We start from the raw sequence: 14,054 nt of genomic DNA, 5'->3' as shown, positions 1-14,054 counted from the left end.
GGGGGGTCTGCAGTCCGCCCTGGTGCAAGTATTTATACCACCGGCCTCGGTGAACGCTACCGCCAGGCCCTCCCTACCGCAGCCCTCCTCGAGGGCTGGTGGTTAAACATTCGCCCGCACCCCTGCTTGGCACAAGCATCCGGTATCTTTCCTATTAGGCAGCAAATGCCACCTCAGAGAAGCCCTTTGTGATTGATTACGTGGGCAGATTGTAAAACCACACGCCTCCTTGTTAAAAATTAACAGCCCGGGTGCCTGGGTGGCTCAGTTGGTTAAGCGACTGCCTTCGGCTCAGGTCATGATCCCAGGGTCCTGGGATCGAGCCCCGCATTGGGCTCCCTGCTCCGCGGGAAGCCTGCTTCTCCTTCTCTCCCACTCCCCCTGCTTGTGTTCCTGCTCTCGCTGTCTCTGTCTCTGTCAAATAAATAAATAAAATCTAAAAAAAAAAAAAAAAAAAAAAACTTAACAGCCCTTCAAGATGAGGAGGCAGTTGGGGTTTAGAGATGATTCGGGAGGCCACGGACGTGTCCGTCCTCCTTGCTCCCGTTCCTGCTCCCGAAACACCCTCTGCTTCCCTGCCTGCCTTCCTGTCTGGGGGCAGGAGGGTGGAGCAGAAGAGATGGTGGCCAGTGTGGCCCAAAGTTCCTCCTGCTGCTCCCAGGCAGCCCTGCAACGTGAGGGTTGTGCGGGGCAGGTTAACCATCTCCGAGCGGTGCCCGGGACACCAGCTCCAAGTGGCTCGGCGGGGGTGCCGTGCAGCCTCTGGCTCCGTGCACTGGCGGTATGAACGGCGCCCCGCGGCCTCTCAGTGCTGTGACAAAGCTCGCCTGGGCTCATGAGCATCTGTCGTACAGGCTGGCACCCGGCACCGAGGAGGTGCTCACAGACAGGGAGACGTTGTTACTAGTAAGTGGCAGGGAGCAGTTAGCTAGGTGAGTTCCCAGAGTGGTAGCCAGCTGGGACGTTGCGTTATAGCCCCTCGGCTGGGCAGCTAGTTCCCTTTTACAAAAGAGCAAACTGAGGCCCAGAGAAGAGAAGCAATGTGGCACCAGCTGCCCAGCGCGTGTGCATCCCCGCTTTCTCGCTGGCCTGTGGCTAAGAAGTCCGGCCCCTCCCAGCCGGCATGCGGGGGCACCCCCTCCCGGGCCGTGTGTCCACCCATCCAGGGGCTCTCTCTTAGGCCTTGCGCTTGCTCCTTGGCCCCAGCTGCTCTGCCAGTGGGCTCCCACCCCCAGCCCCTGCTGCATCCCGGACAGGGGTCCAGGTGGCCAAGGACGAGAGGGGACCCACTTACCAACACCACCAAGGTAGGGGCTGATGGTCCTCCAGGCACCGATGCTGCCCTGCCGCATGCGCTGCCCCACTGCCAGCTCCAGGTACAGGAGAGGCATGCCCTCTACCATCAGCATCATGACGTAGGGCACCAGGAAGCTCCCTGCGGGCGTCCAGAGCCAAGAGCAGGCCGTCACTGACGGGTCGTACTCTGGAGCCCACACAACCTCCATGCACATGTCCTTCCATCCACCTTCCCTTCCTTCCTTCAGTCTTGCCACGTATCCATTCATCCTTCTACCTTTCCATCCATCCTCCATCCATCTGCCTTCCCTCTCTTCCATCTTGTTCCACAACCCACTGTTCTTTCTTTCCTCTCACCCATCTGTCATCCATCCGTGTTCTTCCATTTGTCCATCAATCCATCCATCCATCCAACCATCCAACCATTCACCCATCCATCCATCTACCATCCATCCATCCACCTATCCATCCATCCGTCTATTCAACCATCCATCCATCCATCCATCTATCCACACATCTATCCATCCACTCCCCCATCCATCCATCCATCCATCCATCCATCCAACCATCCACTCATCCATCCATCTACCATCCATCCATCCATCCATCCTTCTGTCTTTTCATCTTTCTACTTATCCATCCATCTGTTCATCCATCTATCCATGGATGACATGCGGACTTGTTAGTTAAAATGTTTAAATCCTTCCATCCCAGGTGGTAATTGCCACTGTCCCGAGCCCCTTGAGTGCCTTCCTCGATGGCTCAGCTGCCCCAGTTCCTCTGCCAGAACCCTAATCCATCTTCTGTTGTAGCAACCAACGGCATAGGCAGGGGTTGGTGTGTATGTGTGGGGAGACAAGGGGTCCCCAACAGACAGAGCCTAGGCTACCACCTTCCCCCTTTCCCTCTCCCTCTGTATGTATGAGTACTCTCTCTCTCAAATAATCTTTAAAAAAATAAATTATAGCTGAATTATAATGCTTCTTCTTCAGAGCACCTCTATTGTATGTGTATCTGTTTTATACAGTGGCCCTCGGTCTAAAATTTTATTTTAATAAAGAGCACTATGACTAACACAAATTAAAAGCCCCCTGGCTCCTGAGGAGCCATCTGCAGACAAGTGCTTGTGATGATAGTGGGGAGCTCGGGAGTGTGGCTGGAGCTATGGAAGCTCTCCCCACTGCTGACACCTGCTGGGGGCGCCCCCCACCCCTGCCCTGCAGAGCGCTGTCCCGCTGCTTCTCCGGTGAGCCCCGCCCCTCCTTCCCTCCTTCTTTGAAGCCCTGCTCCTCTCTCCCCCGGCTCCTGGCTCCTTGGCAGTGGACCTGAGAAAGGGTCCAGAAGGAGAAGAGGGCAGGACTCCTGATTAAAATAAAACCCTGACACTACAGCTGCAGGGATTAGGGGCTGGTTACAGAAGGAACTGGTTCCAAAAGTGTTCAGGTAAAGAATGAAATATAGATGCTTCCATGAACAGCTAATACTTACAACAATGCCTTCACTGTACGTACCTGCGGCCCCAGAGCCCACTTTTCTTCCCCGGAGGGATCTCACAAACCCTCTCCCGACCACAACACGTACGTGTGCCTCACCCCTCCAGCAGCCGCCCGGAGTTCCACTAGGAAAACGCACCCAGACTCATTTCATCCGTCCTTGGCCGCTAAGCTGTAGCCAGTTTCCTGCCATCCTAAACAGAGCAGTGGGACAAAGCCTGGCCCACGTGTTTGGTTCTTTCCTCGGGATAGAAATCCCAAGAGGAGGATGGCTGGCGTCAAGACCGAGCAGAGACCAAGCAGGGCCGTGTCCCATCACCGAGAGAAATGCACCGACGGTGCACACAGGACCACCAGGCCTCACATTCCCAGCTCCGTCCTCCCTGCTCACACTGGGGCCTACGACGAGTGCTCCCCTTCTCACTTCTGGACTCTGCTCCGACGACTTGCCCTCTGCCAGGCCCGGCTCCTGTCCTGCCCTGCAGAAACATGTTTTGGCATCTCTCCAGGTTCTTCTTGGAGCAGGGAGTCCAAGAGGCAGGCTGCTGGGGGCTCCCACCCACCACAAACCTAACAACCAAGGTTGTGTGGGCACCATCTGCTTGGAGCAACATTCAAACCCTCAGTGGTTACAAGAAAAGCTCATTTTCACCCAAGGTGTTAAACAGTAACCACATGGGGCCTGGCAAGGTCCATGGCAGGATTTTCTCTTTGGCAGGGCCTGCCTGATGGCCCACTGCCCATGGGAAAACTGGCAATCCAAGGCCTGGTGCCCAGGCGGGGGCATGGGGGCTCTTGAGGCCTGCCCATCACACATTTCTATCATCCCTCCCATCCTCTAATTATCCAAACACGTGATCCCAGTGAATCTGCTCTGCAACTGTTTTCTCAACAAATGGTGTTAGAATAACTGAACACCCATGTGCAGAAAAAAATCTCAACCCACATCTCATATTTTAGAACCCCCCCCCCAAATGTCTCAAAATGGATCACAGACCTATAGCACAGCTCAAAACTATAAAACTTCTAGAAGATAGCCCAGGGAAAAAACTTTCTTACCATAAGCTAGGCAAAGATTTCTTGGCTTACATCAGAAGCACTATCTAGGAAAGAAGGTATCGGTAAGTTGGGTTTTGTTTTAAAATTGTCTTCTGTGAAAGACACGGTTAGGAAAATTAAAAAGGCGAGCTAAAGACTGGGAGAAACATCTGCAAAACCCGTATCTGACAAAGACAGTATCTAGAATTTATAAAGGACGCTCAAAACTCAACAGTGAGCAAACAAAGAACCCATTCAAAAAATGTACAAAAGATTTGTACCCGTTCTTGGCCAGGTTCACTTGGCTCACTTGGTCAAAGGGGTGTGGGGATCGACCAGGTTTCTCTGTGGAAAGTTACAGGTTTGCCCCTTGGAAATGATGTGACTTTGCAGGGAGGTATTTTGAGCCAAGGTCGCCTTCCTGTTTCCCATCAGACCGCTGTCCGCTAGATTTAGCAGCCCTGGGGGATTCTTGCAGGAGACACCCATCATCATGTTAGTTGCCAACGGGTGACCCTCTAATTCCATCATTCCTTCTAAGTCCTTAAGTTTTAGAGTGCTCTGATAGGCCGAGATAGGTCAGGGAGTGTGGGTGGCGCGGGCCTGTGTGCGTCCGCACGACCCTGGGCCAGGGGCATGTTTACGGTCACAGAGGACATTTCTATTCCGAGGACGTAAAGACAGCTCTGAGCCTGGGGAACTCTTACTCCCTGCCATCTCCCAGCATTCACCACAGTGCCTCGGGGCTGGTCTTCTGGGCCCGTCCACTCCCAACAGCTGCCCCCCGACAGCTGATCGTCCGATTGTGTCCCTCTCTGCCTCCCCCATCCCCCCCACACCTGGTCAAAGCCTCTTTGGGTCTCCTCACACCTAGAATAACACCCACTCTCCCTCCTGTGGCCTCTGAGGCTCTGAGACCCAGGGCTCCCTTTTCCTCTCCAGGCTGGTGGCCTCCCTCTGGCCACTGCAGCCCCGTGGCCCTTCCCATTGGTCCGGCCTCTGCACACTTGCCCTTGCGGTTCCCTCTGCCTGGAATGCTTTCTCCCTTCTCTCATTTCTCTGCCAAACTTGCCCGCCTCAGAGGGGCCTTCCTGGTCTGCCTTAGTGACCACGGCCCCCAGGCTAGAGGGACCCTCCAACTTCTCACCCCGCTGGACCTTCCTTCCAAGCAGTTACTCCTGTAAAGTGATGCTGTAATTTTAGCTGTCTACTTGGTGTCTGTCTCCCCTTAGCATGGACGCTCTCGCCGCTGGTCTGCTCGGAACAGAGCTGGGCAGAGAGCAGAGCAGAGTGGATATTTGGTGGATGCAGGACAGAATCCTTCAGGCTCACTGGACCTTCCACACACATGGCTTCCTCTAGGAACCTCTCCAGATCACCCAAAGCTAATTTGGGGTGTCCCTCCTCACAGCCCCTTACTCACTGTCTACTGCTCTGTCCACCCCTACTTCCCTAAACAGCTCCCGAGTGCGGAGATGGGGTCTGCCAGGCCCACAGCGGAATCTCCAGTTCCTACCACAGGGCCCGATACGGAGTGGGTGCTTGCTCAGTGTGTTTGCTGAATGGCCGCTTGATGGTAAGTGGTTTTGATGGTGGTTCTATGTGGGTGGGCAATTTGTGAAGCTCTTACCAGAGAGAGATGACAGAGAGGTCTGGGAAAGTTCGTCACGGTTGCTAAAACCATCATGTTAAAACCATAAAATTTCATAGAAGGTTCCTTTGAACTCTAGCTTTATTTTGTGGCTGCATTAGGTAATACGGACCTTAGGCAATTCTACATTGGCCTGTACCTCCCTCAGAAAGGATGAACACTCAGAAGGCAGTCTTTGGCCCTAGGATAATACACCACAGCTCAAGACACAAGGGCCCCTCTAAAGCATCTAGAGCAAATGCCTTCCTCCGAAATCAATTTGCTGTGACAAACAGAAGAAATTTGTAGCAAATTTCTAGTACCTGGTCTCTAAGAGTCAAGAGGACACTGTGCTTAAGGAACGGCATCAGGCAATGAGGAAGAAAGGACAATTTAAAGAGAAAAAAGATTTTATGAAGACACAAAAAAAATATGGCGGATGAATTTAAAGCCAATGGAGGCTGTAAGTCAAAAGTAAAAAAATTACCCCCGTAGCTCAGGGGAAGAGAATAAAGTGGAAATGACACAGGGTGAGGTACGGACGGCAAGCCCACGCATCTCCTGTGTCTCTAGAAAGAACCAAGCGGGAGAGAAGGCTGTGGACACAGCAGTTGGAACAACAAATTCTACCAGATGCTTCCCTGGCCATGTCACTGAAAGGGCTCACTAGTCCCACATTAACATTTTCTAAAAAGTTTTGTAAGCAAAAAAAAAAAAAAAGTTTTGTGAGCTACCAGCCAAAGCGGTGGGGAGGTGCAGCTCTGAGTGTCCTCGCCTGCAGGATTCGCCCCGCAGAACACTCGGGTCGTTCAGCCCCGTCTGCAGCTGACCTGACAGAGCGTCACGTTGTGACAAAGAGGGGAGGAGAGGCACCCTGCCTCACCCACTGTGAGAAAGGGGGGAGGAGAGGCACAGAGCAGCCTTTTCCAGCAAGGGGGGACTCCTGGGCCCTCTCGCCAGGGAAGCCCACCCCTGAGGGTTTCACCTGTCAGCCAGCCCATCGGGCAGCCCCAGCAGGCCATTCACAAGGACAAGTGGGCTAATATCTGCAAAAAGGACTGACTTCCCAGCAGGAGCTCTGGTGCACCCTCCAGCGAGTCAACAGCTGGCTCGAGACGTTTGTAATCAGCAGGGGACACGGGGAAGGGTCTCCACCCTGCATGCCGGGAGCCATACTAGTCCGAGGCAAAACTGATGAGAATGTACTTAAGGCCTAGACGTATAGCCTACGAGGCTTGTGAGATCAAGTCCCAGACCACACTGGAGAATGGGCAAATTAGTTAACGCTCTACCTGTAAATGGAATCTCCAAGAGCCGTGTAAGTTCACAGCTTCAAAGAATATTAAATGATTCTGGAAACGATTGTTGATTGTCACAGGGAAAGTAAAATCAGCAAGACACGAAATGACATACAAAATATACCTCTAGTTGTTTTAGGCTAAAAAAAAAAAGTAACGGTCATGACTTTTTGGGGTACTGGGATTGGGGTGATTTTGTATTTTATTTCTTTATATATTTCTCTATTTTCCAAATTTTCTACCACGAATATGTATTATTACATTTATGACCCCCAACACACACACACACACGAATACGTCATTCTAAGAGCATGTTGCTACTTCTTTTTCTTTTTTTTTTTTTTTAAAGATTTTATTTATTTGACAGAGAGAGACACAGAGAGAGAGGGAACACAAGCAGGGGGAGGGGGAGAGGGAGAAGCAGGCTCCCCGCTGAGCAGGGAGCCCGATGCGGGGCTCGATCCCAGGACCCTGGGACCATGACCCGAGCCGAAGGCAGACGCTTAACGACTGAGCCACCCAGGCGCCCCTGCTACTTATTTTTCTAACGATCACAGCGAGTACCGTATCTGTTTGCTACACTCAAGAAGCTCCCTACAAGAGAAATTCCTCTCTGTATGAAGTTTATCTCCGCAAATCTCTGTCCTCTGAGGCCCACAAAGAGACCAAACAACCAGATGCGGCCACTTTCAGGGGAAAGTTTGCTCAGGCTTTCAAACTCATGCTGTCTTTCCATTTCCACACCTCTGTCTTGACAAAACCACACAGGGACTTTTTACCCTCATTTTTTTCTTTTTGGGGTGTGTGTGTCTTTAAGGGGCACAGATCCCAAGTTCCCAGGTGATGCAGAAGCTGCTGGTCCAGGGACCACACTTTGAGGAGCACTGTCCTATTCTCTGCAGCACCCCATCCCACCGCCTGCCTCCTCCTCATTCACCCCCTTGCATCTTGGCTTTCCCCCAAAAGTTTATTATTTGGAGTCAACTCCGGTCAACTTTTGGAAACAAAGAACAGAGACACAAGTAAGAAAAATGAAAGTCCCGCTTACCCTGCCTGACGCCTTGGTCTAGAACTTATAGATGCCCATCCCATAGGCGCCCCCTGCTCCTGGCCCAGCCCCTCGGCGCAGCATCATTTCACCAGCCACCCTGGTGAACGTGGTCCTGGCGTCTGTCTTGCCCTCTGCTCTGTAAGCCCTAAAGGCACGGCTTCCCCTCCTGGAATCCTGGCTTCGCTGCCCCAGTGAATTTCCATATTGCCAGCCTGTTAGTCAAGGCCCTTTGGTTTGCATTCATGCTGGACCCTTCCTTACATGCCCTCCCGCCATGGTCCTGCCCCCACCCCAGACATCCTGGCCACATAGAGTTTCCAGCCATTCCCCTTAGATGCACATCCTTCTGTGTCGTTTTCACATGTGGTTTCTTCTGCCCAGAATGATTTTGTCCCTAAATCTACCTGATGAGCTCAGACTCATCTGTCCAGGCCTAGATGGAATGCCACCACTGCCAGAAGTCTTCCTGGGTTCTCTCGGGCGGTTAGTCCTTCCTCTTGAGTCACTTCAGTCAAGCCTCCCAAAGAGCCCTCTGAGGATGCTCTTGCTGCTCATGCGGAAGGGACCTTTCCATGGTGTCACATCCTCAGGGGAGATGACCATCTTTGTCCCTGGCCGGCAGCAGATACTCAATCCATGCTTGTTGAAGGACTGAAATTAAACTCCTAAGAGGTTTATATTGTTGATGGTTTAATTTTCTATGCTCCTGCCTGTTTAGGAAAGGATCTAAGATGGTGGTTCTCAGCCCCGGTGCACAGCAGGATCCCCTGGGGAGCTTTAAAATGCCTACTGGTCAGGTCACTCGTGAGACCAACTCAGGATTTGGGGGTGGGACCCAGACATCAGCGTGTGGCCCAGCTCCCGGGGGATGCTAATGTGCAGATGGGTAGAGGCTTCCCCACTGACAGGTGGACGCAGGGTCCTGGCTGGGGGCCTTTCCTCCCCACTGTGGGGGACGGGGGTGAGCCGCGTTAAGAGTCCACAGTGCTGTGCACGGTAAGACATGGTTTTAGAGCCACTTTTAACTTAGGGAGGAGGAGGTGTCCTGGAGAGGGCGAGAAGCATGGGTACCCCCGGCAGAGGGGGAGCCACCAGACATTTGGGGCAAGGGCAGGGGCAGAGAGAGGGCTGGCCTGCAAGCGACAAGGGCTTCTCCTGGGTGGACACGGCAGAGAGCAGGTGCTTGGCCAGCCGCCCTCCGGTGTGCAGGGGAAGCCGTGGTTGAGCGTCACAGCAGACCGTGTGGGGAAGGGCCCTGAGCCAGGGCAAGTCCGATCCTGGGAGGAGGCCCAGGCCTCTGCAGCAGTCGCTTCCGTCTTGCCTTTATCAGAACAGGAAACCCTGACACCAGGGGGTCTGGGCAGAGCCTCGCTCCCACACGGAAGCGGCCTGAGCCCCAGCTCCGCCCCCAGGAGCCCCCTTTTCTTCTCTGGACTTGTCTCCCATCTCTGAGTGGGGCAGACAGGACCGACTGCAGGGGTGCTGGGAGGAGGACGGCGAGGACCTGCTGCTAGGAGCCCAGACGCGCCCGTTCCCAGCACTGAGTCTAGAAGCCCCAGCAGCAGCACCAGACGTGGCTTCTCGAGGGACTCACAGAGCCCATGTTCTCACCTACCATTCGGAGCTGACTGTGGAAACTTTACGGGCTTGATGCACTACCACCTCTGAACCGCAGGTTTCCGTCCCGCCCAGGGGAACCGTAGAAACACTGAAGCACATTGCGCGCGCGCACGCAGGGGCACGCGCGCACGCAGGGGCACGCGCGCACGCACCACGCGCGCACGCACCACGCAGGGGCACTCACGCACCACGCGCGCACGCACCACGCAGGGGTACGCACGTACCACGCGCGCGCGCGCGCACGCACGCTGTAGAGCAAGCAGCCCCAGGTGCCACCCACCTGTCCATCCGTGCGCTGAGCTGCTGTGGCTCGGTCCCAGGCCGGATACTGGCTTGGAGGGCTGGGGGTGCGGGGCCAGCTCAGACCAGCTCACGAGAGCCGGCTGTGCACATCTCTGTCAGCCCCGCGTCCCGGGACCTCACGTTGGGACATGTCCCAGGACATTACAGTGTGAAATTGGCCATGGTGGGAGTATTTACACGGCGATAATCATCGGATGCTACAAATCAGGTCTTACTTCTGCCACCAAAAGCCGGCTGCTCAACGTTTTCCCAGCACCCTGCTACCTGGCTCCCCGCAGCGGGTGGCCTGGGGGGCGGCCTGAGAACAACCCTGACCTCGGTCTAAGGTGTGCTCCAAGGACCAGCAGCATCAGCACCACTTAGGACCTTGCTAGAAAGGCAGATCCTGCCCCTGCCTCACGGCAGGTGTCTGAGTCAGAATCTCTGGAGGCGGGGGGGCCAGAGACCTGCCGTTTATCAGGCTCCCCCGGAAGGAAGGCTACGGTTGGAGGCGCGATGCTCTAAGCGCCAGAGAAGAGCAGAGGGGTCTTCGAGGGGAAGTGGGACAACCAGTCCGAGTGTCATCGAACCAATGCAGGCAGGTGTCCTCCGACTTCCTCCCCTTCACAGGTCACAATAATAGCAAGAAAACTTAGGAGGAAAAGCACCACGTTGCCACCAGCCAGGCAACTATTCCCATCGGTCCGTGTCTCTTCCATAACTCGAGCACATTGGTATAGAAAGCAGTTGCTGGTGCCTTTCTTTTCTACACGGGCGAACAACGCGTTTGCATCCCGAATTTCTTCCAGAACAACACCGCCTTAGACGCTGACACAGTCGCCGAGACCTGCTGCCTTGTCCCAGAAGAGGTTTTGGGCAGGCTTTTCTTTTTCCTCTAGCGCCGGCGTGCTGTACAGACGTGGCTGGTACCCGAAACGTAATCTTCGGAATTAACATTCCTTGGGCTGGGCCTGGCCTGGACAGCAGGAAGGAACAGGCCTCCCCAGTCACAGGCCCAGCCCCGTGGAAAGGAGCACGGACCCCTAATCCGCTTTATTCTGGGAAGTATTTTGGCACAGCTTGGCTCGGTAGTTTATAAACAAGCTCTTTGTTGTCTGGAGGCGGTGGGTCACAGCACTGTTTAGAAGGAGGTTGAACACTCCTCTGGAGCCTTTCTTTCATGATGTGGTTGGTTTACCCTTTAGCTTTAGGTAAAGAATAGGTCTGCAAACGGTCTGGGTTTCGGGCCACATAGACCACCCCTGGACAGGGAAAGGCTTGGGGAAAACCACCAGCATCCCTACCTCACGTACCCCGCGCTTTTCCCAACAGAGCCTGCTCAGCCATCCAACAAATATTCTTTGGTGCTTCTCTGGCCCCACCAGTGGGGCTGGTTGGGGGGGGGCAGAGAAAGGAGGGCTCCAGGCTATGGACAGCTTCCCAGGTAGAGGAAATAGCTCGTGCAAAGTGTGGAGGCAGACAGTAGGCATTCGCTGACAGGGAACTGTCCAGAACAGTCCAGAACATTTGGTGGGGCTGGAAGATGAGTGGCGGGAAATGGGGTGGAAAGAAGAGCAGGTGTTGGGCGATGAAGCCCTTACTGGGCCAGGATAAGCCAATGGGTCTTTATTCTGTAGACACTTATGCTTAAGAGGGTGCCACCCGCCCCGCTTATATCTGCCCACCCCGGACCCAGCCAGCCACCAATCCAGCCTCTCCTCGGTGTCTGCCCACCCGTGAGCCATCATCCGTCTCTCTCCACCCAGCCAGCCAGCCAGCCAGCCCGAGCATACTCCGTACCGGACACAGGATTTCTTCTTGTCTTTTCTGGGTCCTGCTGTTCTCCGAGCAACTCCTTACATATATTCTATTTCAGAACTACTCCAACTGACCCATGTCACCGGCAGTCTATTCAGGGGATGGTGTTTTGTTAGAAACAAGGAATTAACAGTCATGTGACAGCGAGGCTCACCTGGCCCGATAGCTGGAAAACACGCAGCCGGGACAAAGGTATTGTGGGTAGGGGTGCTGAGCACAGAATGACCTGGAAATCTCATCCTGACAAACAATTCTTTCAAAAGTCAGTTATGAAGCTGTTACAACACATGGCAACACATGCCCTTCCCATCATTATGCTGTATTAATGCCCTTCAAATAAAAGAAGGAATCAGAGAAAAAACCTTTTGTCAAGTTGTTTTTTTTTTTTTTTGAGCGGGTGGGGGGAGGGGAAGGGGGAGCAGTACTTTAGGTCTTGGTCCTTCTTAAATGGGTTAAATCTTAATACTTTGGTCTAACATCTTTTATTGTTCTTTATGGTGAAAAAACATTCCTGATTATAGAAGACATTCCCCCACCCCCCCCCAACCCCCCACACACGATCCAAGGCAAAGAAAAATCACCCTGAGATATAACTATTGTTAACATTTTGGTGTATTTTTTTCTCATTCTCTTTTCTTGGCATATTTTTAAACGTAACTGAGACCATCCCTTTTATACAGTTTTGAATCTAACTTCCCCTCCCTCCACTGAATACATGACAGGAGAAAACTCCTATGAAAGTTTCTGAAAACTCCATCTTAGCGGCTGCAAAGAGCCCCACTGCACGGATGTTCCATAACTTATTGACCCAACCCCGTTCGTTGAGGGCTCAGGAAGTTTCTAACGTTTTCCTCTTATTAAAAGATTGAGACCGTCCTTCCATCGCCACCCTCGGTCAGACCTCTGATAATTTCCTTTCGGTAGAATTCTAGAAATGGAACCAAGGAGGAAAACTCTGTTTCATGCTGAGACTTCAATCCCTCTTGCCACACCGCCTTCCAAAACGACAGGCTGGCCTGCACAGAGGCTCTCTCGCATGTCACGAAGGTGTCCCCAGCACCCTGCCACGTTAAGGGAATGCGATGGGCGTGGGTGGGTCTATCTAGTGAGTGTGCCCTGATGCTTTAGGGGAAACATTTGTAAAACCAAAACAAAAACCCCCAAAACAGAAATAGAATGATTTGCCTTTCCTGCTATCTGTGACTCCAAATCCAAACCAATGTTTTAATAAAACATGTAAAGAACTGGCTCAAGATCCTTTTAACCGGTTTCAAAACGAACTGCTGGGAATATGTTTCGGATTTGAAAACTGTAGCGGGAGTTTCTGTTGAACAAGACCATTTCCTGCTCACTTTTTACACGTAAATGTCAGCTTTACTCACTAGAAGTCAGACCCTTGCCCCAGGGGGAAAACCGTCCAGAGCCTCCTTCGGCTCACAAGAGCAGGGGTGCGGAGGGGACTCAGCGGCCCCTAGGGTGGGGTGGGGTGGGGTGGGGGTGGGGAGTTGCAGAGGGCGCGGGGGGCGGGCGGGTTTGGATAACAGCTCGGCAGCGGACCGGGAGGTGCTGGGTCCGAGACGGCGGGCTCTGCGCCCCCATGCCCCTCGCTCGCGGCGAGCCTCAGTTTACCGGCCCGGAGTCGGGGCACCCGGCCAGGTGCCCCCCCGCGCGGACCGCACTCACCTCCGCCGTACATTTGGCACAGGTAGGGGAAGCGCCACACATTGCCCAGGCCCACGGCGTACGAGATGCAGGCGAAGACGAACTGCAGCGGGTTGGCCCACAGCGGCCGCGCCTTCTCCATGGCCGCGAGCTGGGCGCCGGCTCCCCCTCGGGCGCCGCGCGGGGCTGCTTCGGAGCGCGGCTGCCCGGCGCGTCCCTGCCCGCTCCGCCTGCGGGTGGCCTCGCGCCTGGGCCGCGCCTGCTCGCTCGCTTTTTAATTGCTAATCTCATTAACGCGCGCCCGCCGGAGGGGCGAGACTGGTAAATGGATGACGGCGAGCCCCACCCCGCCCGGCCGCCGCGGCCGGGGAGGCGCCCGGGATTGCGCCTGGGACTGCGGGGCACGGGGCGGCGCCCGGGACTCTCCGGCTCCACGGCCGGGCCGGGGTGTTGCTGCGCGGCTCTTCGGAGCCGTCAGGTTCTCCCAGCCACCCAACCATCGTTTCCTGGGTGCCTACTGGGTGCTGGGCTTCGTCTGGGGACGGGCTGTGAGCCACACGCACACATCCCCGACCCTTCCGGGAACTGACATTTCGGGAGGGAAATGCTTAAACTGGCCGGGATAAAAGGTCCCAGTTTCAACTACTGTTGACCTACAGAAGGGACAGTTTCATGTGGTTCGTTTTAGTCCATATAAAAGACTGAGACAGGAGGAAGGCAACTAAGGCAAAGCAAAACCGTGAGCAGTATCGTGGCGGTAGGCTTGCGTGGTCCCGGAGGGCTTCCCAGAGGAGGAGACAGGACATTTGCCCAGAGACTGGAAGAAAGGAAGGGAAGGAGAGGGGGACTCTCCAGGGCCTCCACTC

General features: G+C 54.3%; 1 protein-coding gene across 3 annotated transcripts in view; it reads right to left on the bottom strand.

Moving 5' to 3' along the window:
- Positions 1-13,426, bottom strand: part of SLC6A20 (solute carrier family 6 member 20) — a 30,671-nt gene extending 17,245 nt beyond the window's left edge. For all 3 annotated transcript variants that reach the window (XM_044917324.1, XM_021683063.1, XM_044917329.1), the window contains exons 1-2: positions 13,210-13,426; positions 1,295-1,435 (exon numbers count right to left, since the gene is read on the bottom strand). In XM_044917324.1, coding sequence (XP_044773259.1) covers positions 1,295-1,435; positions 13,210-13,330 — 262 coding nt within the window. In that variant the 5' untranslated portion in view covers positions 13,331-13,426. The remainder of the gene's footprint in view (positions 1-1,294; positions 1,436-13,209) is intronic.
- Between the last annotated feature and the right edge of the window lie 628 nt (positions 13,427-14,054).

Source organism: Neomonachus schauinslandi, chromosome 1 (assembly GCF_002201575.2).
Source record: "Neomonachus schauinslandi chromosome 1, ASM220157v2, whole genome shotgun sequence".
Taxonomy (NCBI): domain Eukaryota; kingdom Metazoa; phylum Chordata; class Mammalia; order Carnivora; family Phocidae; genus Neomonachus; species Neomonachus schauinslandi.
This window is presented reverse-complemented; position numbering and strand designations above follow the sequence as displayed.